Here is a 26212-nt window from a genome sequence, read left to right as displayed (position 1 = left end):
TTTGACCATCGGGAGGGACCAGCCATTAGGAGTTTTCCCAGTGGCTGATCAATAATGGGTCGATGGACCGACTTTAATACATTTTTTGTTGTGCCTTGCCTTTGTAACTATGTAACTGGCATAGTGGGGCTTGTAGTGCAGATCTGGAATTGTTGTGGGCCAGACTGGACTAAAAACTCCAGGGCTAATGGTTTGTCTAAGTCCATCCCAGACCAGACCATCAGTCTAAAGCAGTCCTTCTAAAATAGTATGGCGGGCCACCTGGGGCTGTTTTTTTTTGCCCTACCAGAATATGACAAAGCGTATAAATAAATGATAAATGGGTTGTACTTGTATAGCGCTTTTCTACCTTCAAGGTACTCAAAGCGCTTTGACACTACTTCCACATTTACCCATTCACACACACATTCACACACTGATGGAGGGAGCTGCCATGCAAGGCGCTAACCAGCACCCATCAGGAGCAAGGGTGAAGTGTCTTGCTCAGGACACAACGGACATGACAAGGTTGGTACTAGGTGGGGATTGAACCAGGGACCCTCGGGTCGCGCACGGCCACTCTTCCACTGCGCCACGCCGTCGTAGCTCTTGGCTTCACAGTAACAACGGTTGGAGACAAAAAAAGACCGGTGTGTTGTTTCCTTTGAGGTTAATAAGCTAACAATGGTATGCAGAGGTATAATTATAACAATTTTATCATACTTGCCAACCTTGAGACCTCCGATTTCGGGGGGTGGGGGGTGGGGGGCGTGATCGGGGGTGGGGCGGGGCGTGGTTGGGGCGGGGGGGCGTGGTTAAGAGGGGAGGAGTATATTTACAGCTAGAATTCGCCAACTCGAATATTTCATTCATATATATATATATATATATATATATATATATATATATATATATATATATATACACACACACACACACACACACACACAGGTAAAAGCCAGTAAATTAGAATATTTTGAAAAACTTGATTTATTTCAGTAATTGCATTCAAAAGGTGTAACTTGTACATTATATTTATTCATTGCACACAGACTGATGCATTCAAATGTTTATTTCATTTAATTTTGATGATTTGAAGTGGCAACAAATGAAAATCCAAAATTCCGTGTGTCACAAAATTAGAATATTACTTAAGGCTAATACAAAAAAGGGATTTTTAGAAATGTTGGCCAACTGAAAAGTATGAAAATGAAAAATATGAGCATGTACAATACTCAATACTTGGTTGGAGCTCCTTTTGCCTCAATTACTGCGTTAATGCGGCGTGGCATGGAGTCGATGAGTTTCTGGCACTGCTCAGGTGTTATGAGAGCCCAGGTTGCTCTGATAGTGGCCTTCAACTCTTCTGCGTTTTTGGGTCTGGCATTCTGCATCTTCCTTTTCACAATACCCCACAGATTTTCTATGGGGCTAAGGTCAGGGGAGTTGGCGGGCCAATTTAGAACAGAAATACCATGGTCCGTAAACCAGGCACGGGTAGATTTTGCGCTGTGTGCAGGCGCCAAGTCCTGTTGGAACTTGAAATCTCCATCTCCATAGAGCAGGTCAGCAGCAGGAAGCATGAAGTGCTCTAAAACTTGCTGGTAGACGGCTGCGTTGACCCTGGATCTCAGGAAACAGAGTGGACCGACACCAGCAGATGACATGGCATCCCAAACCATCACTGATGGTGGAAACTTTACACTAGACTTCAGGCAACGTGGATCCTGTGCCTCTCCTGTCTTCCTCCAGACTCTGGGACCTCGATTTCCAAAGGAAATGCAAAATTTGCATGGTTGGGTGATGGTTTGGGGTGCCATGTCATCTGCTGGTGTCGGTCCACTCTGTTTCCTGAGATCCAGGGTCAACGCAGCCGTCTACCAGCAAGTTTTAGAGCACTTCATGCTTCCTGCTGCTGACCTGCTCTATGGAGATGGAGATTTCAAGTTCCAACAGGACTTGGCGCCTGCACACAGCGCAAAATCTACCCGTGCCTGGTTTACGGACCATGGTATTTCTGTTCTAAATTGGCCCGCCAACTCCCCTGACCTTAGCCCCATAGAAAATCTGTGGGGTATTGTGAAAAGGAAGATGCAGAATGCCAGACCCAAAAACGCAGAAGAGTTGAAGGCCACTATCAGAGCAACCTGGGCTCTCATAACACCTGAGCAGTGCCAGAAACTCATCGACTCCATGCCACGCCGCATTAACGCAGTAATTGAGGCAAAAGGAGCTCCAACCAAGTATTGAGTATTGTACATGCTCATATTTTTCATTTTCATACTTTTCAGTTGGCCAACATTTCTAAAAATCCCTTTTTTGTATTAGCCTTAAGTAATATTCTAATTTTGTGACACACGGAATTTTGGATTTTCATTTGTTGCCACTTCAAATCATCAAAATTAAATGAAATAAACATTTGAATGCATCAGTCTGTGTGCAATGAATAAATATAATGTACAAGTTACACCTTTTGAATGCAATTACTGAAATAAATCAAGTTTTTCAAAATATTCTAATTTACTGGCTTTTACCTGTATATATGAAATACTTGACTTTCAGTGAATTCTAGCTATATATATATATATATATATATATATATATGTATGTATTTATTTTATTATATATATATATATATGTATGTATTTATTTTATTATATATATAATAAAAGAAATACTTTTTTGAATTTCAGTGTTCATTTATTTACACATATACACACACATAACACTCATCTACTCATTGTTGTACTTGAAATTACAATGCAATACAATTCCGGGGCAATGGCACCTATCAAATATACAGTAATGAAAACACAGTTGTTCTACTAACTGTACTGTGTGTTATGAAAGTAGAGTATGTGTGTGTGTGTGGCCCTTTAATAGGTGACAGCATGTGAGGTGAGTGACGTCAGTGAGTGTGTGGGCGAGAGAAGAGAGGGAGCGGTAGCGAGTGCGGGGAGGGACTAGTTGGTTTTGTGTTGGATTGGCTGTGTGCAAGCAATCAATAAAGCAAGATTTGCAACTAATCGCTGGACTCATCATTCACCCTAAAGTCGTCCACTGTGGAGACCCACTGCCGGCCCGGGTGAAAGGTGAAAGGTGTTGCCCCAAGCATACATTGGCCCTGGAGAAGTGTCTCCCCTGCGCTCTTAGACTATGGTCTCGTTCTTCTGCTTCGTCTCCTTGTGTGCGCACACTGGACTCAGGTCCGCATGGAGCTGGAGGGGGCGTGGCCTCCAGCTCCGGCTGAATTCCGGGAGATTTTCGGGAGAAAATTTCTTCCGGGAGGTTTTCGGGAGCGCTGAATTTCCGGAGTCTCCCGGAAAATCCGGGAGGGTTGGCAAGTATGATTTTATAGACAAATTATACTAGTCGAGAGTGAGGGCGGGGACACAAAAAATGTTCTTCTCCCTTGGGGGTATAACATATATTTGAGAAGCACTGGACTAGATGGATGGATGGTCTAAAGTGAGCGACCATCAGAGATGTCAGTGACTTTCCCCCGTCATTGTTGTCCTTGTTCGTTAGGACGCTCACGTTTTTATTACAATAATATTTATGTGTCTATGAGATTGTACGTTTGCCTCTTTCTGTACCGAGTCGATTACTAAAGTAAAATGCACTGCCTCGCTCTTAATGTTCTTAGTAATCTGTTTTAATTTGTTGTTAAATTCATCTCAATTGCTTCTCCATCCATCCATCCATTTCCTACCGCTTGTGCCTTGCCGATGCACAAGTTGCACTAGCGATTCATTCACTGACCAACTGTAATCTGCAATTTCCTTTGAGTTGGTTACAGCCAAGGATTATTGCTATTTCAGTATTTGATGTGATTTGACATACTTTTTGTATTGCACAATTTTTTAAGTTTATAGGTCGATCATTCTCAATATGTATTTGAATCTCAGTGTCATCTTTAATTGTTTGTATGATTGCACATGCTTTGTATTGTTAATTTATTTGTATTCCTTGAGATCATAAAATACTTCTTCACCTAAACATGTTTTTCATAAACAACTTGCTCTTTGTAAACATCAGCCAAGTCTTGCATGAGTGTAAGTGATGTCTACAATCTTCCTGGTCAGACAATCTGGAGAGATTTAGGATTTAAATAAATTGCCTTAAACCAGGGTTGTCCAAAGTGGGGCCATTTTCAGCCCGCAGCAAATTTTTTATTGGCCCTCGACATGTTCTGAAAATTAAAAGAATTATTTGTGTTATCACCTATAACACAGAAGCTAAGATAACAATGCTTTTTTTCCGAATACCGGTAGCTTATCATATACTGATGTACATTTAATTAGTTTCAATGTAAAAAAATGTATCAAAGTGGCCTCCAACATGCTTTAATTTTTCAGTATGTGACCCTGTTGGTGGAAAAGGTTTTGACACCCATGTATTATACGGTTTTTTGATCCCACAATCCCACATTTGGATTATAAACCAGCACCTCCTTCAAAATGTATAAAATATCCCCATTAAAAGAAACGCTAAAAGGTTCAGAACAAAAGTACATGAAATGACACTGGATATTGAAATTAATGATGCAAGATGACATTAATTTACTAAATTGAATAATACAATTATCATTCAAATAAAACTATGATATTAATCTTAAATACATATGTTTTTATAAATAAAATAATGCATATTATGTAAACATTTGAATTACATTTGAAAACTACAGGGTTATGGGTAACTTTTGAGCAAAAGGTGGTGTACACCTTTAACTGGTCGCCAGTCAATGGTAGGGTAATGAATTTCATCACTACATCTGAAATATTGATTAGGTAATGGGTCGTTTAGTGGTTTGATGATCTTTTGATATTTTACTATTTCAAGTTGTTTTCCCAACAATAGCTGGGAAAAAGGGTTCTTGGTATTCTGGAGGACAATTGCGGTGACTTTAGGTTGGCATAGGGCTCAATCAGATGATAAGTTATTCCTTGCTTCTCGTTAAAATATCTAACAGGCACGGTAGAGCAACACGTTTTGTGTACAGTACTTAATGTAACCGCCATGATAATCGAGGGAACACTCCATACCATTACAACACTTCAAGGATTCAAAGACCTGTACTTGTAGTGTTTTGTGTTTGTGTTTTCTCACCCTTTCGTAATATTAGACCCACCTTCATTCTGACCTCCCATAAAACACGTGCTTGAAGAGCTTGCAGTGCACAGCCGGGGTTCGGACTGGGATTGAATGGGTTCTGGTTCAGGAGTCCGGGCGAGGATAGGTTTACTTTGAAACGCAGAGATCGAATCTCCCCTGGTAAAAGTAAAGAGAACATCAACAATTACAGTATGTCCAGGCTTTGTCTATATCAGGCCTGGGCAATTATTTTGACTCGGGGGTCAAATTTAGAGAACAAAATGTGTCTGTGGGCTGGTATATCTGATTTTTAGGAACACTAATACAAAACCTCACAATAATGGCTGATTGAATGCTAAAAACGTTATGACCGCCTTAAAAAAACGGAAAGGAATTTTACGTTATTTTACTAAATGAGACATCCAGAATGTACATGAAAATAAAGAATGTGGGATTTACAATATTAACTATGACCGATAAAACACTGAATATTGACAACATATAAACGTCACTCACGCTCTCGATCGACATATTTTACAATCAAGCGAAACGCAACAAAAATGCAACAAACACAGCGAAATATGAAAAAACCCCACCTAAAATCTGATATATCTGATGTATCACTAAGCTTTAAAAACTTTGCAGTAAAAATCTACTTCCGCTGTCCCTGACACCTGCATTTCAGACTGGCCACTCTGGAAACATTCTGTGGAAACACTCCCCACCCACACGGCTTGGTTCCTCGTCTGAGCTGCTGTGATTTAGATTACCATAGTAACTAATTAGATAACCATAGTAACTAATTAGATTACCATAGTAACTAGTATATGATACAAAAGCGCAGATTCCAACCATTGAAATACTTTGTATAGTTCAAGACTTACAGTAATTTGAAAACAACACTGCACATCATAATGGCAGCTAGCTACACTTTCCATCTTAAAGATCTAAAAAAAATATTTGGGAATGTCCGGTGGGCCAGATTTAAAAGCTCAACGGGCCGCATGCGGCCCCCGGGTCTTAATTTGGCCAGGTCTGGTCTATACACTGCACTCTATTTATATATGATGTGATTCTCCCTATTTTGCAATATTTTATTGTCAATTGTATTTTCTCTCCTACGATTATCAGTGCTTGGCCAATGTTAAAGCTTTGATTGTCATGCAAGATGGCGCCCCTCCACATTTTGGGCCGGTATGGCTCGGTTGGTAGAGTGGCCGTGCCAGCAACTTGAGGGTTCCAGGTTCGATCCCCGCTTCCGCCATCCTAGTCACTGCCGTTGTGTCTTTGGGCAGGACAATTTACCCACCTGTTCCCAGTACCCTCCACACTGGTTTAAATGTCACTTAGATATTGGGTTTCACTATGTAAAGCGCTTTGAGTCCATCCATCCATCCATCTTCTTCCGCTTATCCGAGGTCGGGTCGCGGGGGCAGCAGCCTAAGCAGGGAAGCCCAGACTTCCCTCTCCCCAGCCACTTCGTCCAGCTCTTCCTGTGGGACCCCGAGGCGTTCTCAGGCCAGCCGGGAGACATAGTCTTCCCAACGTGTCCTGGGTCTTCCCCGCGGCCTCCTACCGGTCGGACGTGCCCTAAACATCTCCCTAGGGAGGCGTTCGGGTGGCATCCTGACCAGATGCCCGAACCACCTCATCTGGCTCCTCTCGATGTGGAGGAGCAGCGGCTTTACTTTGAGCTCCTCCCGGATGGCAGAGCTTCTCACCCTATCTCTAAGGGAGAGCCCCGCCACCCGGCGGAGGAAACTCATTTCGGCCGCTTGTACCCGTGATCTTGTCCTTTCGGTCATAACCCAAAGCTCATGACCATAGGTGAGGATGGGAACGTAGATCGACCGGTAAATTGAGAGCTTTGCCTTCCGGCTCAGCTCCTTCTTCACCACAACGGATCGATACAGCGTCCGCATTACTGAAGACGCCGCACCGATCCGCCTGTCGATCTCACGATCCACTCTTCCCTCACTCGTGAACAAGACTCCGAGGTACTTGAACTCCTCCACTTGGGGCAGGATCTCCTCCCCAACCCGGGGGAGTCTCTAGCGCTTTCAGTCACTAGAGAAAATGCGCTATATAAATATAATTCACGTCACATTTTGCTATTGTATGCCCACTTCTCCAAGAGATGGATGGTCCTAGTCTGAATTAGTTACCAACCCGAGTGACTTTTTAATTATTTTTAGAAAAATCATGGTTAATAAATAAATTATACATATTTTAAAACAGGTACCGTAGTTAGTTTGTGAGTCATCCTTTGAATAGGTTATGTCATTTGGTACCACATCAGCTTTATTTGCAGCCACTTTCACTCAGTTTTTGGGATAATTCATCCTGCTCCTATGCGACAAGCTGGCACAATGCACACCTTGTATCTGACCTTTGGCCCTGACACGCGATAGCACTCATTTAGTTTGTTTCAATCTAAAGCCCCCGTGTCTTCATACCAGACTTGATTACTGAGGCTTTTAAGACAGCGTTCAGCAGGGCCACACAGATCAGGCACGCACGCACACACACACTAGCTACGGACTTTAGTGTGTAATAGTTTAACTTTGTTAATTGTAGGGGTTTAGGGATGTTGTCGGGACTTTTTCTTGTGGATTGGACTGTCTCAGTTTCAAGAGCAGCTGCATAACAAATGCATTGTTTTCTCACATCATAACAATGCATACCACTGATAATGAATAGGGCTTTCCATGGCACTTGGCACTGGTCCAACAGTGAGGGTCCAGACTTGTCTAATGTCCTTATCTGACTGTAACCTGGTGGAGCTATCCAATGTCCTAAAAGATAGATTTCAGTTTTCCTCTCCAGACACATTCATTTGACAGCATCACTGATACCATCTACAGTATAATTGAATGTTATGCAACTATACGGCTGCATAGAATCTCCGTCATCCAGGTGATGTTCACTTATGGCGGTTAAATTTAATTCAATTGAATTCCTGGATTTTTGGTTATGCTTTTGTTGGTCTCTTGCAACTTAACTTTAAAGGCTGCCCTGATGTGGGATCTGAGCCGAGGATGTCGTTGTGGCTTGTGCAGCCCTTTGAGACACTTATGATTTAAGGCTATATAAGTAAACATTTATTGATTGATTGATTGATTGATTGATTGTGGCTAGAACCATCACTCCAGTGGAGCAAAACATTAAAAACCAACCTGAGGTGTCAAGACAACGATGACCTTTCTGGATTTATTTATCCATCGCCATATCAATATTTGCAAGGTGTGTTTAACAGCCCTGAGTGGCAGGATATGCATAGAGGATTGTGATTTCTTAGGACGCATTACTTTACAAGCAAAGGTTGAGGAGTCACGTTGCCACATTGCCAGACTCGCTGGGCGCCATTAAATCAACCACACAAATTGACATCCTGACGATCCTCCTTTTGCAAGTGGTCCAGATTACTTACCTTGTCAGAGGATCTCTAAAATTTTAGGTCAGTTTTATAAATATACTGTAGTAGCTCAATTAAGAGTGTTTTGAGATAAGAGCTGTCTCTCGGCTAATTGCTGTGCTTTAAGTTGAAGGCAAAAATATGAGTTTCAAGCATCCCGCCATTAGTTATTGCGGCTAGATTTGACCAATCTAAGTCGATGAGCATGAACGGATGAAGCCTACTCGGATAAGAAATGTCTTCCAAGACAAACAGTGCAGTTGCGATCGATTGAATGCTCTGAGAACCAGGCTCTTAGTAAGTAATTTTGTTCCAAGCATCTAGGCAACACAATCATTGTCATAATGACCTCTTTGGTCTTGATTGTTGAAGGTGCGCTTCATTGTCCAACACTAAGATTTAACAATGAGTTATTTGGGGTTCCTTTTGTGTTGATGTCATGTGATCAGCCCCATAGGATTCAAGCTACAGACATTAGACACCAACATTGAAACATATTATCTTGAACACTGGACCAGTTAGCAGCCAGTTGAACAAACAAGCACAATAGTAGGGCATAACAACATTTTGTCCACACATTTTGTACAAATCACTCACATTGCATTTGTATTACGATGTGAGCCTGGGGTCACCGGTCGCTGTAGGGGCTCGTCAACGCTTGGTTGAGGCTGTGTAGTTGATTTCCTCTTCAGTTTGGGTACGTTAGTCATAATCTGCACAACCAACACACAAATGACTATTAGCATAAAAACATTGTAGTTTTTTCACAAGAAAAGTCTTCTATATGTTCCTCTTTTTATTTAATCAATCAAACTGTTTTTTATAAAGCTCTTTTCATACATAAGAGAAATGCACAGCAAACTTAAAAACAATACTCCAATGACCCAGATCCCCCATTATCACATACGCACGCACGCACGGACACAAATACCAAACAAAAACACACACACACACATATGCAACTCGATACAGAGAGACTGTGCTTCCACGTGAGGCTGAGACATGTGAGTAAACACTATCACAGGAGCCATCTGCACTAGAAGGTCATCAGACCATGGCCACTAGGACACTGACACAAAGCGCCCCCACAGCACGGCCGATAACCCCTGATTTATGATTTGATTTATGGATGTTTAATAATTAAAGCAATTCAAAAATTACACAGGCAACACAGTTAAGAACTGGAAATATCCATTTGACCATAGGGCATTTTTAAGTCAACATAATGATAATAATTTCACTTTTTTAAAAAGCCCTGCAGACAAACAAAATGTGTTTATCTATTTTTTCTATGCAGTTTCCTGCTACATTTACATAAAAAACTAAATTATTGTTTACTTTACAGCAGGACGGCCTTCCACGTGCAGCAGATAAATACAGCAAAAATAAGTGCGCAAAAAATACAACTCACCATAACTCTGAATCAGTGGAGCCATAGCTTTTTACCCATTGCAAAAAAGCTCTCCAAAAGCTTTTGGTTTTTGACCCATTTTCCCCAGCTTGCGGGCTCAATTTTTGGCTGACATATCCGATGTGTCATCAGCAGTGTTGGGACTAACGCGTTACAAAGTAACGCGTTACTGTAACGCCGCTAGTTTCGGCGGTAACTAGTAATCTAACGCGTTATTTTGTATATTCAGTAACTCAGTTACCGTTACTACATGATGCGTTACTGCGTTATTTTACGTTACTTTTCATGTAGTATCGGCTAGAAACAGAAGATCTGAGTGTGTTTTATTGCAGCGGTGGAAAAGAAAAGGCGTGCTTTGTGTGGGTGGGGGCGACTCCATACCGCAGTTGAGGAGCGCAGGGGAGACGTTCCTCCAGGGCCTATGTACGTCTTCGGCGCTAACAACCTTCACTTTACCCGGCAGTGGGTCTTTACAGCTGAGGGTGAATGACAAGACCGGCGGTTTGTTGCAACTTTGTGACTTTATTGGACGCAGCCATCCACCAAGCTAGAGCACCTGCACGCACTCACTGTCGCCGCTCGCTCACCTCTCTCGCCCACTCACTCACTGACCAGAAGTCGAGTTTTTTAACATGGAGACATTCTCAATACTTTTCTTTTGTCGAGCACAAAGAAAATAACATTTTAGTTAAATGTAAGTTGTGTCTTGGATCAAACATCCTATCTACTTACAGTTAAAGTTAAAGTGCCATTATGTTGCAGCTATTTAAAATAGTTTTGTCAATTTGTTCTGGCCTGAAATAAATTGGCCCTTTGTAACATATCTTTGTCTTTGTGTGTTGTATGTAGACCACATTGCTTTCTGAGTTCAGTGATGCAAATGCATGTCAAGTTGATCAACACATTGTATTATTCTCCAGTGCAATAACAGTACTGAAATGAAGGCTAAAAGGGCATTAATGGGAGCCTTAAAAAAAAGCGGGAAAAAAGAAGTAACTAAATAGTTACTTTTCACAGTAACGCATTACTTTTTGGTGTAAGTAACTGAGTTAGTAACTGAGTTACTTTTGAAATAAAGTAACTAGTAACTGTAACTAGTTACTGGTTTTCAGTAACTAACCCAACACTGGTCATCAGTGATACGTTATCGTCAAGCTCAAGAGCATAGATATAATGCAACTAGATATACTTGCCATTATTTGAAATTAATTACTATAGATTTATATTCTAAAAATAATGTGTTAATATATTTTGTACAATATTTCAAACATACATTTACGTATGCATTTTTTTGGTTCACTTTTCCATTCCTAACTACTTCTGCAATAAGTCTAAGTTGGATAATAACAGCAATTTCACTTACTAGGCCATGGGAGAGGTGTATTTTCTTCCTTCAGCACACTTTTTATATGCAACAATTCAGCACACTTGCACTTTAGCACTTCTCCATCTGCCTTAAGAATTTTAACTACTATGGTGACTTTATTCTTGAACTGTCCTGAGCTGAGGTCATGCAGCTACCTACTGTTTTATATGGGTCTCATTTTATTTTCCTCAGAGTTTATGTATCGTACTGTTTATGTCTGATGTTGGTGCCGTCTAACTTAACTTTTTATGGACCTTGTTGTATATACCATTAACCTGCCGGGGACTACAGATGGAAATCAGCCTTTGGCTACAATCTGTCACATTTACATTTTATGTTCATGAACATGCTTTGTTCCATATAACAAAGATATAACGAATATAAAAAATGTCACCTTCCGATCAGGAGTTTTATTATACATCTATGAACAAGCTTATCGGTGTGTCTAGTGGGACAGGCAAACATTATGTCTGAGAAAATGAAGTCATTTAAAATTGATTTAATGTTTCTGTGCGGCCCAGTAGCAAATACTTCAAGGACCGATACTGGTCCCCTGACTGGTGGTCAGGGACCACTGTTTTGCAAAATGCAGAGCAATTAGTGACAATGCACTTGGGTGTGTAAGTATTTGGATGTGGAGGTTGTGTTAAATGTTTGTTTGTGTGTGTTCTTACACCCAGGTATTCAGTGTTGAGCAAACTTTCCCCAGACAGCTCTCTGGGCTGAGGATGCAGGACCTCCTCTTTATCTATGTCTGACCCCATTACATCTTCCTGTCACAACACAATAAACAACACACACAAAAGACATTAATTGGTGTGTGCCTTCACTGTTTTCAGTCAGAATGTAGAGAAAATATACATTCAAATATAAAATATATAAGCTGTGTGAGGCATTCTGTGTTGTGTGTCTGTTATGCAATGTGTGTACATTAACTACAAACTAGTGAAGACAAGTGTTTGTCATTACCCAGATGGATTCCTTATTATAACCAGTACAAATGCATAGGGGTACAGATGGAGAAACAACAAATAATGATGTAAATGTCTTAAAATACACATTCATATTAAAATACACATTCATATTGATACATCACACTGTAGAGAACAGATAAATGAAGGTAGAATATGTAAATAGGTGGGTATCATGAAATTATTAACTTACATCATTTTCATCCTCATCATTTTCATCCTCATCCTCGTCATCATCCGACTCTTGCCCTTCCGCTGAAAGAACACATGGTTTATAAATGTTAATATATTAGACTGACCATACGTCCTCTTTTCCCCGGACATGTCCTCTTTTGCGGGGCTGTCCGGGCGTAGTTTCCTAAATGCCTCAAATGTCCGGCATTTTGAGTTAGGGTTGCGTGTAATTTCAATGTATGTTCAGGTTTAAGAAAGGGTTAAAAACAAAACAAATTGTGAAGGTGTGCGCACGCAGAAACATTCGTGAGGGAGGGGCAGAGACAGAAAGAGCAAGAGAGTTATAATAAACGCGCATGCGTCGCCAAGCTCTGATTTTTATTGATAGATTTATCAGATTTATTTTTTTATTATCTATAGCAGGGGTGTCAAAAGTGTGCCCCGGAGGCCATTTGCGGCCCACAGCTAATGTTTTAAAGGCCCACAGCACATTCTAAAAATACTATTAAAATAAACAAAAACATAACAAAAGTGAAATAAAAAAGCTTAAAGGTGAAATGTAATTTAGAAAAAGTTGCAATGTTGACTAATAAAACAAAGCTGGTTTTTTTTCTTTCAAACTGTCATTGCTCAAAACATAATATTGAATCAAAATCAATGTTATTATCAATCAATCAATGTTTATTTATATAGCCCTAAATCACAAGTGTCTCAAAGGGCTGCACAAGCCACAACGACATCCTCGGTACAAAGCCCACATAAGGGCAAGGAAAAACTCACCCCAGTGGGACGTCGATGTGAATGACTATGAGAAACCTTGGAGAGGACCGCATATGTGGGTAACACCCCTTATTATGAATTATTGACCTATCCAAGGTTCTGATTACTTCACATCAAATATTCCACTTTAAAAAATATTTTTGGTGGAAGATTTTGCATATTTTGTGTGTTTGCCATTAAAAACATAGTTTTGTTTGACAAAGAAGCGCGGAAAACAAACAAACAAAAAAACAACTTAAAAAAAACTAAAACATTTTGAAACGAGGGATAGATCTAAAGTTGATGTAGACTCCAGATTTTTAAGTGTTAAATATAAAATATATGTATGCCCTGGCACACCATTATCATCATTTCATGACCGAAGCAAAACACTTTTTATACTTTTATACTGAAATAAATACACCTACAACTTATTAAATAAAAACATAGAAAAAACTACCAGCAGTGGTAAAGTTCAGATCCATGAAGGAAAGAAGAAAGTGAATGAATGTTTACAACTGAATACATTTACATATGTATACAAATTTGTTTTCTTTTTGTATTATTATTTTTTTTATGAATTAAGTAACGTTTATGACAACCTTTTTCCAAAACACAATATAGAATGTGAGATATAACAGGATAATGCATACTTTTATAATTTTTTTTCAATACGCTTACAAAAAAGTGGGACCCCAAAAATTTACTGTGGGACCCCATTTTGAAAATTCCTCGCGCCAACACTGCTGTCAACAGAGGAGAAAAAAATGCTATATGTAAATAAATATATTATTTATAAAGCAAGTTCGAGTATCATTGGCAAATTTTCCTGCCCGCCTTGGCACGCATATATGTGTCCTCTTTTTGGGATTTCAGAATATGGTCAGCCTATATTATATTATGGTTTAAAAACAGACCACAAATTCCAACTTCCCTCATATTCCCATCTATGAGTAATATATCACCAATCTGATCGACGAATGGTCACCGATCAGTATTGGCAGAGTGCCGTCAAAAAGTATGTGCTTGGCCAATTCCACTGGCTGATACTTTATTTATTTCTGGTCCCCGGCTGACAGATCAGCTCACAGCTAACTGTGTATGTCCATACACAGTGTGGAGTCACTCCCCAAAGTTAATAATCATCCACAGCGGCAAATATGCTGCATTTCTTAAAACTAACATTTCACTGGAGGACAAGGCTTAAACATGTTACACATCAAGTAAAAATAAGCAGAATCAGACAAGAAATATTTAACGCAGTAGCATCGCTAACCCAACAAGGGCCTTCTACTAGTAGCTCCACCCACTCGGCTGATGACTTACTGCAATTCAAACATATTAAACAGTGGGCTTTCTAACAATTAGGAACGTTTGTGTCATGTTTGTCCTCCCACACAAACCACATTAAAACAAAAATATATATTTTCCCTCATCTTTTTCCATTTTCATACATTTTTTAAAAGCTCCAGGGAGCCACTATGGTGGTGCTAAAGCGGTGGCTCTCGAGCCGCGGGTTGCCGATTCCCGACCTACACTGCAAAAACTGAAATCTAACTAAGATTAAATATCTCAAATAAGGGTGATATTTGCTTATTTTCTGTATGATAAGATATTTTTTCTCAATAAGCAGATTTTATGTTAGAGTGTTTTACTTGTTTTAAGGGTTTTGGTCCTAAATTATCTCAGTAAGATATTACAGCTTGTTGCTGAGATTTGATGGCCTATATTGAGTAAAACATGCTTGCAACTAGAATATCATCTGATGCAAAGCTGTGTCATTAACACTCACAAGTATAAAACTACTTTTTTAAAGTAATAATTTCTTCAAGCATGAAAAAAATAAATCATGATGACGAGCGCATATCATTATGTCAAGATAATGGCACTAGCATTTACTTAATTTAAGAATATTTTTCAACATATTGAGCAAAAAGGTCTCTTTTTTTTCAACCAAGAAAAGTGCACTTGTTATTAGTGAGAATATACTTATTTTAAGGTATTTTTGGGTTCATTGAGGTTAGCTAATTTTACTTGTTTTGGAAAGTCTTGACAAGCCAACTTTTCTTGTTCTATTGGCAGATAATTTTGCTTTGTTCAAATAAAATATCCCTAATTTTTGTATTTTTTTTCTTGTTTTTGAACACTGACTTTTTGCAGTGTAGATGAATGAAAATATCTATAGACACAGTAGATGGTAGTTTTCTCTTTTGTTTAGTTATGGTGTACTATTTACTTTGTTTTGTTCAAACAAGTGTATGTATTGAAAGGGAATAAGGAACTAGTCCACATATTGATTGATATTGTTAGTGTCAATAACACTCACCATAAATACATTTATGAATTTCAGTTAATGGATGTAGGTATTGGCATCCAAATTGGGAGTATAATACACTGATTGAAACACCTATACAAATTATTCATGTAATATTGTAATATTTACCTTTACAATACCAGATACTTGAGGATATTGGAAAACTAGGATACCTGCATTGTCGTGAGCAAGTGAAATAGTGTAAATGTACATGCACTGACCTGAGTTGAGCTGTTTAATGACAAAGCCAATTTGCCTGTGAAGAGCTGGGTTGTCCTCTTTCCTGTAGCAGCAAAGTATCTCCTCCACACTCTGCACAAGAGAGCGAAACAAAAATTCTAGTGGAAGATGAATCTGAACCAAGCCAAAGGATTCAAAATACCACCTTCTTTTTTGCACATTTCAAAAACCTTAGAAGAGTACATGTATCATTTTCCAACATATTTTAATCTCTAAAGCAATACAACTACAAAAATGTAAACATTTAAAAAGGAAAGGAAAAGTGAGCAATCTGCAAGCAGGTGAAAACATCTCAACTATCTCACCATCTCTTTTGCTTCTTGTCTCACAGACGGATTGGACAAGATGTTGTACAGGGCTCCATTCACGTATTTGTGAATCTGCACAAACAAATACCCGCGCAAAAAACAAATTAGTCTTGCAATGGTAAAATATATATATCAAGTACCGCTTTGATGTTCTCATAATTTGCCTCACGTGTGGTTAAATACAGTATCCAAAATATCACAAACTCAATCTACAACATCATTTTAACGGCAAATGTCTAAATCTCTATACTGAATCAATAAACACTCAACATTATTGCAGTATAAAAAAGTACACTTTTATGTAATCCATTTGACTGTGATGTTATACATTCGCCAGTGAGTGACATACTGTACATATTATATTTCTGTGGGCTATCATAGTCATTTCTGAAAAATTAACGTATGTGTCACCTCATCGTTGTCATGCCCAAGGAGGTCAGTGAGGACCTTGAGCACGTGCTGCGCATTTTCTGCACACTTCTTTATTCCTGTATGAAGACAAACACATGACCTCACATTAATATTGGATGCTGCACCTGGCTTTGGTAGACTCTCGTGAAGAAGCAGCACAAATATAAACTAATATAAAGGGCAATACATGAATAAATTCTACTCAACTAGAATGTGACGTGTTCCTTATCTATAATCCCTTGCTTATACCTTTCGATCGCAGGCACAAGTTCATAAGAAGAGCTGCAGAATACTCCAGGGTGTCATCGCTCAGAGAGTCTGTGTCATCGAGTTCATCCACTAGCCAGCCAATCAGATTATTTTCGATCATGGCCAGCTGCTGGTTCTTCCTACATTAGAGATGTGACGATAAGGGTTGATTGGATATTAGAAATATTTGTGTCAGCCATTACACAATGGCTTAACGAGACACTTTTTTCAGCACGTTGTTTCTAAATTCTCTGTTACCTCAGGCTGAGTTTCTGTAGAGATACTAGTACATTCTCTCTGGTCAAGGAGTCCTTTTCCTCTGTTGAGAGTGTTTTTATCAAAATTTTAGGAATATATGGGATTTGGGAGAGGTAAACCCGTCCTGGAAGCATAAACACAACACAGGTTGAATTTCGAAATAGTCAATGTTAAAGAACAAACATTTTATCGAACATATAGGCCTAGTGTAATTTCCAAATTTGATTATTTTATGTAGGGTAATGAACTAATTCTTAGAAAACTTTAAGCTTTATTTAATTATTTATTTAACCAGGTAAAAATCCCATTGAGATTAAGAACCTCTTTTTCAAGGGAGTCCTGGCCAAGAGGCAGCAAAGTAACACATGAAATCACATTCACATTACACATTAAAATGACAGGATGGACATCAAGTAAAACAGTTACAGATAACTGAGGCTCCTTCAAATGCTCTCAGTTTAGCTTTAAAAGCATTTAAGGATACATATTCAGTCAGCTTCCAGTCTCTTTGTAGCATGTTCCAAGCACAAGGAGCTGCATAGACAAAAGCTTTTTTCCCCAGCTCAGTGCGAGCAAAAGGGACAGAGAGCAACAGCTGATCGATGGATCTCAATGCTTTGTCGTTACTTTTTTTTAATTTATTAGGGTTCCATTCCATGTCGGTTTAAGAGGGAGAAAGTTCCTGGTTTTACTCAAGCACAGGGGTATCTCAACAAACTGTTTTTTGTATCGCATTGTTAAATTCTATTATTGAAAAAGAAAGAATTAGCACTACTAAAACAACAGATTTATTGGAACATTTTTACTGTGACTGTTGACCACTTACCATCTGCAATAGAGGAAATTGCATTGATTAGGCGAGCCATGTACTGTCGCACTATCTCATTCTTGGAAGTCAGTAAATGAAGCACCGTTTTCTGTCAAGACAAGTAGTGCTGTGTTGATTCACCAGATTCTTTGAGATACAAATCTTTATATAAAACACACTTTCAGGATTGGCAAAACATATTTAAACATAGTGGAACCTAAAACTGGTTGCTGGAAAGGTAATAAAACGGATCTGCACTTTTTTGGGAATTTTGCCTATCGTTCACAATCATTATGAAACACATGACGGATGTTTTTTTTAATGCATTCTAACCCCTAAATAAACGTAAATAAATGTTGGCTTACAACAAAGCAAAAAGTAGGTCCTCTATTTCGCCCATAAAACCCAATAAACAACCATCCAAAAATCGCCACCAATACTCTATTTACATTTCGTAACTTGAATAAAAACCAAGTATTAGTGATATTGTTATTATAAGCGCTAACTCAGACAAACTATTCATAGTGGCCCCGTAATCACAAGCTCGGGTGCCTATATTGAGTTGTAAGCTGCTTCCTTGCTTGTGGAAGTTTATTATATAGTATGAATAAAGCCTCTCACCCAGATAGTAGAAGGATGAGGACGTATTCCAACAACCGGACTTTTGATCGCATTTTTTTACTATTTAGAATATATTTAAAAAAAAAAAGTGTTCTCATGGATTGTGGATGTTAGGCAAATTTCCAAAAAAGTAAGAAAAATGCTATCCTTGTTCAGCTATGCTACTATTCTCCAGCTGGGGTGATTTCCTTTGCCTTCACCTAAAAAGAATTCTGAAATACATAATGTAGGAATGAAACATGCTTTAGTGCATAACTGCTAATTCCTCATCTTTTGCCTGCCTTGGATTAATTAGGTAGTGGTGCAAATAGACGAAAAGTAATGTTTTCCACTCAGGTGTACACACTTCATGCGATACAAGTTTCTAGTTAGTATTCTCGTTACTCTAGATCTACAACTTGGGTCTGAGCTCTGTAGGGTCCAAGGTTCAATGACAACTAGGGGCCTGATTTATTAAAGGTTTGTGTTTGTGTACTAAAACACGTGCAAACTTGAGAGCACACGCAGACCTGATCTATTAAACGTGTGCAAAGTGAATTGCGTCAGTTAAGTGAGTAGAATAAGGTGTGCAATCCATTTTGAGTTTCTGTGTTAGTGTGTTCATAACATGCAAAATATATGCTGATCATCAAAACACCCAAAATACTGGGAGGATAAAATGCAAATATATTATACAGGGCGCACAATGTGATTTATCAACACTCATCACCGTTTTGGGAGCTCTATAGTACACGCAAAATCTTGATTTGAATAAGGCGGTCTGTGCCACTTTTCAATTGCACACGCAATGTTAGTAGATCACACACAACACGCCCGTTAATAGAGGTATTTGGATCTTAGTAAATCAAGACCCAAGTCTGGTTCAAACCCTTATGGAGTTCTGTGGCTTTACATTCACCATTCATTTATTTTGATGGATTTCTCAAGGTATGTGTACATTGATAATTATCGTGTTGGATTAATGAGCACAAAAACTCATTTTAAAATGAGACACTCACAGGAGTGCAGCAGTTCCGCATAAAGTTACAAAACTATCATATTTAACAAAGGGTCCCTACCTGCTTTGTGCTGTTGCGTTCCAACAGGTCGTTGCTTATATATGCTTGAAGTACGGCATCTCTCTGTTCACCAGGAAGTGAGCGAGTGAGTCTCTAAAAAGAAAGAAAAAGTCAAATTGGATGGTTCACAGTCAGGAAACAGCAGGTGTGTTAAAACAGAAGTAGTTTAATGAGTAGAAGGGCAATTTACAAACCCAGCGCAGCGCCTGAAGTAGCAGAGACCTGAGGCGGTCTGTTCCTTTATGCAGGTCCTTTTTCAACTTTACATAATCCAAAGAGGGCAGCATTGGCACTTCCTTAGTTCTAACAAGGATTGTTAGAGAAGGAGACATCCCAATTAAATGTAATTACCAAGCTGCCTAAATGAACCACATGTATAAAACACAAAATAACTTACTGTGGTGCAATAGATGCTCGTAGTATTGAGGACGCCTAGAAAGTTAATTACATTTTTTTAATGAAAAAAAAAGTTTGTTTTACATTTTTTTTTACTCATGTAATTAAATATAATGTACCAAATTGTGTGTGTACAGTATATAGGAGGGCTGTCAAAATGAACATGTTAATGTGGATTAATCTGTCATTGTTATTAATATCATTTTAAAATTGTACGCAATTAACCCATCTGAAGCGCACAATGACTGAAAATCCCTGAAACGTCTCTGGCAATGCATTTTGGGCAGTTTGTCCAAGTAGTGTTACCATCGCGCATGCCTAAATGGCCAGTTGATTTGGTAGTGACAGACTGCAGAAGCATACAAGTCATTACAGAAAATGCTTAAAAGCACATTGGCTCTCTCGATGGGAAATGTGACTACAAAAAAAACTATGACGGCACAATTGACCGACAAAGTATTATGCACACTCTGGAGGAAAAAGTTTTCTTTTCATCAAAGCACTTCTTTCTTACAATAAAACAATATCACAAAACAAGTAACCGGTCCACGTCAATGTGGGTACAGGTTTGTTTCAATAAGAGTATTTTTGTGAACTTAAACATGGTCTTTAATGAACACATTCATTCATAGTCCCTGTTTTCTTGAGCCTCTTTGGTCATTCAAAATGAAACATAAATTTTAGTTTAAAAATTATTGTATAATTGTAATCAATCTACATCATCCATCCATTTTTTACCTGCCTGTCCCTCTGGAGTTGCAGGCAGGGGGGCTAGAGCCTATCCCAGATGCACCCGGGCAGAAGCAGGGTAAACCCTGGACATGTCGCCACCTCTCGTAGTAATCCACATCAATCATGTGATTAATCTTGATTAATCATTTTAACCGTTTGACAGCCCTAGTAAATGTACAACATATGTGTGTACTGTCTGTTGTTCCGTTACTCACCCAGAAGTGTTCCACATAGAGAACACTTCCATCATTACAAGTGCATAGGTCATACTTGCCAACCTTGAGACCTCCGAATTTGGGAGATGGGGGGGCGGGGTTTGGTGGTAGCGGGGGTGTATATTGTAGCCCGGAAGAGTTAGGGCTGCAAGGGATTCTGGGTATTTGTTCTGTTGTGTTTCTGTTGTGTTACAGTGCGGATGTTCTCCCAAAATGTGTTTGTCATTCTTGTTTGGTGTGGGTTCACAGTGTGACGCATATTTGTAACAGTGTTAAAGTTGTTTATACGGCCACCCTCAGTGTGACCTGTATGTCTGTTGATCAAGTATGTCTTGCAGTCACTTACGTGTGTCTGTAGAAGCCGCATACAACATGTGACTGGTCCGCACGCTGTTTTTATGGAGAAAAAGTGTACGCAACGACAGATTGTAGAGGACGCTAAAGGCAGTGCCATCACGGCACGCCCTCAATATTGTTGTCCGGGTGAAAATCGGGAGAAATTCGGGAGAATGGTTGCTCCGGGAGATTTTCGGGAGGGGCACTGAAATTCGGGAGTCTCCCGGAAAAATCGTGAGGGTTGGCAAGTATGGCATAGGTATGCTTATATCATGCGTGTGTGTGTGCTACATGCTGAATCCCAAAATCATAATTTCATACAGTTTGGGGCCATCCCTCATGCAGACAAGCAGGCTCGGATTGTTAGTTAATAGAGAACGGCCACCCATGCCTTAGTTGAATATGTTGTGTTAGCATGTCACATATTGTCACCTTGATAAGTTTGCCATTTGTCCTGAGAAAGGGCTTTAAATGTCAAGTAGCTGACTTGCACAACAATAATTAAAAGTAACTAGTAATAGTTGACTGAAGTTACAGTGGTTTAAAACAACAACAAAAAAATCTATTATACCTGTGCTTTATCACAAGTTCATATTTGTTTTGGTGTGTGTGCGTGTGTAGTGGATGGAGATATGTGTTCATTGTTTGTATTTTTTTAACTGAAAATGGGGGATACAATGTCTAAAATAGAATTTAAGGCATACAAAGTCAGGGGACTGAACACTACATATAACTTGGTAAGATTTACCCAGGAGAGTTTAAATGAGACATCAGGCACTGGCCATAACGAGACCAAGAGAACCAGTGTGTTTATTTTGAACTTAAAAAGCACTTGCAGAGTGTGGACCTCTGCCAGGCCATATCTCCCAAGAGCAAAGAATCATTTTTAACACATCCACAATACAGACGGTGATCCGGATCACCTTAAGAAGCTAATCATTTGTTCTTCATCTCATTTCAGTTGAATCTAATTCCACCCATAACTTTTTGAGCTGTTACAAACTAAAAAACAAACCGAAAAACAAACCCCGTTGAATACATAACCTCCAGGTGGAAGCAATTAACTGAAGGATAAACAAAACTGCCATGCCAATGCGCGTTTATTTTGTTCGCCTGTCGCCTCCAATCAGGCTGCAAGAGTGTTCACTCTTTGCATCGGTTTCAACACTTGGACGCATTTGTTCTATAGCAAAATGAAACAAATGGCAGGAGCCCTCTTGTCTGTCTTCCACTCCCTTTGTCTCTGTGGGTGAAGGTGGAGCCACTAGCGTATACACACAGTAGACATAAGGTAACGCAGTAGAAATGACCGGATCACCCCTAAAATCTAATAACTTGTTCCTTATCTTATGCCGGACATTTCCTAAAAGTTTTATGAAAATCTGCCTTAATTTTTTGAGCTATGTTGCTTGCTAACTGACTGACGACAAACCTTAACAACTTTGGCAGAGGTAATAATAAAAAGGTAGGGCCAACTAAACCACCTTTCTTTTAATTGGCCTCAGTTTTATATTGCATATTTCAGCACACAGCTACACAACCCAGAAAATATAGTTAAAGGGAAAATTTATAAGTTTATATAAGGGAAGGATATTCTGTCGTTTCACCTTTACTATGCTGTAAAGCCTTTTATTGTTCATTTAATAGTCTGCAGTGACAGCTCTGGTCCGAGGTTCTCAAGCGTATAAAACTCAAACCAAGCAACAAAACGAACTGTCCATTATGCTCAATTATTGTGCTACCTTGGTACAATGAAAACAGTGTTGCCTGTTTCTGCAAATAGACATGTGTTACAGACTCACACAAAAATAATAGCTACATTACATCACTGCTTTTTCAAAATTATTAATTATTTCCTTACTGACAATTATGTTAAAATCCATAACAGTTTTAGAAAAGTATTCCAGTTGCTTCCTTTCAGACGGCTGTAATTCAAGCCAACCTGTTGTATCGCCGCAGCGTGAGAGAAATTCTTTTGCATCAAAACTTATATTGTTTGCCGTTCTGGTACTTTCATTGCATCTGTCTAAAGCTTTATTGTTGGAAAAAATGGTGCCGGGAGAAAAATAAAACAGGCACAATTTTACATAAAAAAAACAGACAAACAGTGAGTTGAGTTGGTGGGAAAAACACTGATACGGTCTGTACATTTCATGAGGTGTGTCTTAAAGGTAAACCCGTCAAAAGGTGTCATGTATACATCAAGTGAAGAAGCCCTTTCAATGTGGACGACCAGGAATGGGAGACAAATGACTGGGAAGACAAAGCAGTTTTAGAGGGTTATTTGTAGCGAAGGAGAGGCACGAGTTAGAGACGAAAGGAAAATGAGACACGACTGGTGGGACACGGCGAGCGGGACGGAAATTAGGGACCTGAGGTGACGTGAAAAAAAGAGAACAAGAAACTTACATAGCCATCATCATAGGGACTCATTGAGTAATATCCCTTTGGGGGCCAAAAATGTCATCCACGCAAAAAAAAAAAAAAACACACAGAGAAGTTGTTCAGTTAAGGCCAGAAAGAAAAACAGAAAGTGTCTGTAATTAACTAATTAATTAATTTCTTTGAACCTCTTCACTAACTTATTGGTGTCTGAATTGAGTAGTCAGTTCCACTCAACACCATCATTTTGAATGCGCTCAAAACAAAAACAAAACAATAGGCACTTAAGGACCTCAAAGTAATTTTTTTAAAATTGAGCCTTTAGCTACTAACCCAAGGGTCGGCAACCTTCACTCTAAAACAAGACGTCTATGGATGTTCTCATTGATCCAAGTCATTGTGTTCTCAGGGCATTCAATCATCGCAACTGTACTGTTCGGTTTGCCTTAGAAGACGTTACGCCTCTCATCCATGTAGGCTTCATCAGTTCATGCTCATACTTAGATTGGTCAGATCTAGTCTTAGACTGCCACCAGCATTTATTCTCAAAAGATACATTTTCAGCCAGGACAACACAACAAAGCTTTTAAACTTTTACATCACAGAACGCAACCAATAAAATTTCAATGTGCATACAGAAATGGTTACGACTTTTACTTCCTCTATTTAGTCAAGTTAGATGTCTTTTTCCTGCTGCGCCAGAGCGAGGTCCTCACAAACTGCGGTTTAGCCCCTTTTTTAAGGACGAAAAAGTCGCAAATTAGATCTTTGTTTTGGTCACTTTAATGAAATACTTTATTCATTTCATAAGTACTTTTAACTAACCAAGAATATGTGCTCATCCATGTGACATAACTGACACCTAGTGGCCGGTCAGTATACAGTAATACGTGTCATCCTCCGTTTTTCTGCTTTTAAAAAAACACAATCTATTTGATTGATCATCGCCGATAGGTGAAATCTAACGAATTAGATTCGACTATGAAAATCTTTGGTTGAAGACAGCCCTATTTTTAACGTTGCATTTTTTTTTTTTTTGCTTTATTTCTGGCCACATATCATGCACCTAAAGGTAAGCCAGCGTTGTTGGCAGTGAAAGCAAATGGATTTGGCCATGCAGATATAAACTCAGTAGTTTCTTCTGAAATTTTTGTTTTTGGGAATTGTATCCATGGTTAGTTTACCGTGGGGGTAGCGGACTCAAAAAGCTAACGTTTTTCCGGCCACCTCCTCCCTTTTCTTTGTCTTCCCCGCGCTCATTCAATCACCAGTCAGACCTGTACACACGTTCACGGCCTCACAGACATACGTAAATTATACAACCCTTTAAAAAATGATCAGAAGGGAGCCACATCTTCGGACCTGTGGGTTGCCAACCCTTGGGATAGCCATTTACATACTGCTTGTGTCAAGTACATAAGTGGAAACAGCGTGTGAATGAAAACGTCACACAACTGTATTTACTACACGGTATCAGTTGAGTTCATGTGTTCCATCAGATGCCTATAGCATCACATAGTTTGTCATAGATATATTAGGGAAGGGTAAAAAAAAAAAGATGCTTCCACTTACACTGCCAGGCCTGGTAAAGTCAGTCATTTGCACCGCACTTTGCCTCATCTGCCTGCTGAACAGGCGAACACACACATTGTGCAGGTACTCCGGGGAGAGCTGCAAAAACATAGCAGACCCTTTGAGATTAAGTGGTATAACACAGGATGGCAGTCTTGTTTGTTTTATAACAACCACAAAAAACAAAAAACTAAATTGTATTCAGTTCACAGCATTCTCGCTAGCTTGTGCATTACTTTTTTCAATGAGTCTTGCAGCTAGTGTTACATTGTGCGTGGTTGTTGTTTGTGTGCAATGTTTGTGTTTGCCCTTACTACCGTTTTTCCGCTGATGGTGGCCTCCAAAGAGTCAACCAGCTCAGCAGTGATAGTAATCAGCTGGTAGTAGTCAGCCTGCATCTTGTTGAACTTCCGCTTGTAAGTGGAAGCGCGCCACTCCGACTCTTCCAGCTGAAATTTGAGCTGCTGCAGGGCTTCTGTGTAGATAAAAAAAAAAAAAATGTTATGTAACTTTATTAATATGAGTGCAAGGCCCAGATTTGCATCAGCTAATAACATCATACTATAGTACTGTTAATGTTTCCTTAAACTATAATAGAACACTATTATTTTATGTATTGCAACTTTATTATTGACCTTTTTATGTATTGAAATAAATATTGTCTGCTCATTTTAGTATGCTGCACACAAACAGTAATACTGTCTCAGCACTAACAACTAACTGGCTGTTCTATCAATAATTTATGTACACAAAACTTATTCTACTTTGGAGATCCTCAGAATTGTAATTTGTAACTGCATTCACACACGAACACATTCAAACTAACAACTTTCGAGGTTCCAAAGATTTCCGTTTTTTAACACTTTTAAATCCCACTGTTTTCAACCTTTTTCCCCTCCGAGTACTTCTCCCACATTTTTCAACTAATTTCAACTATTCCGCCATCAAATCAAATCAAATCAACTTTATTTATAAAGCACATTTAAAATTTACCACAGGGGTAGCCAAAGTGCTGTACAATAGGCAGGTTAAAAGATAACACAAAAAAAACGAGCAAACACAACACAACACAAACAGAGCACGATAGAAAAACAAATAAAACATAGAAACAGGTTCACAGCAGGTGCATTATGGGACGCCATA

The 26212-nt window shown here is 39.1% G+C and overlaps 2 protein-coding genes across 4 annotated transcripts in view; one reads left to right on the top strand and one right to left on the bottom strand.

The window, feature by feature from the left end:
- Positions 1 to 26212, top strand: part of polr2h (RNA polymerase II, I and III subunit H) — a 102220-nt gene that overhangs the window by 52814 nt on the left and 23194 nt on the right. The window lies entirely within an intron of this gene.
- armc9 (armadillo repeat containing 9) overlaps positions 1 to 26212 on the bottom strand; it is a 43860-nt gene that overhangs the window by 5343 nt on the left and 12305 nt on the right. Inside the window, exons 7-22 of one of the 3 annotated variants that reach the window (XM_061976009.1) lie at positions 25387 to 25544; positions 25070 to 25168; positions 23525 to 23560; positions 19834 to 19868; positions 19631 to 19739; positions 19437 to 19529; positions 17776 to 17866; positions 16950 to 17073; positions 16692 to 16831; positions 16443 to 16519; positions 16029 to 16103; positions 15705 to 15795; positions 12430 to 12491; positions 11940 to 12038; positions 9086 to 9201; positions 5111 to 5250 (exon numbers count right to left, since the gene is read on the bottom strand). In XM_061976009.1, the coding sequence (XP_061831993.1) occupies positions 5111 to 5250; positions 9086 to 9201; positions 11940 to 12038; positions 12430 to 12491; positions 15705 to 15795; positions 16029 to 16103; positions 16443 to 16519; positions 16692 to 16831; positions 16950 to 17073; positions 17776 to 17866; positions 19437 to 19529; positions 19631 to 19739; positions 19834 to 19868; positions 23525 to 23560; positions 25070 to 25168; positions 25387 to 25544 (1545 nt within the window). Of the gene's footprint in view, positions 1 to 5110; positions 5251 to 9081; positions 9202 to 11939; positions 12039 to 12429; positions 12492 to 15704; positions 15796 to 16028; positions 16104 to 16442; positions 16520 to 16691; positions 16832 to 16949; positions 17074 to 17775; positions 17867 to 19436; positions 19530 to 19630; positions 19740 to 19833; positions 19869 to 23524; positions 23561 to 25069; positions 25169 to 25386; positions 25545 to 26212 lie in introns of those variants that run through there. The other 2 variants (XM_061976010.1, XM_061976011.1) reach the window with 2 other exon arrangements.

Source organism: Nerophis lumbriciformis, linkage group LG14 (genome assembly GCF_033978685.3).
Source record: "Nerophis lumbriciformis linkage group LG14, RoL_Nlum_v2.1, whole genome shotgun sequence".
Lineage (NCBI taxonomy): Eukaryota > Metazoa > Chordata > Actinopteri > Syngnathiformes > Syngnathidae > Nerophis > Nerophis lumbriciformis.
Note: the sequence above shows the minus strand (reverse complement) of the source record. Positions and strands in the feature narration are given on the sequence as shown.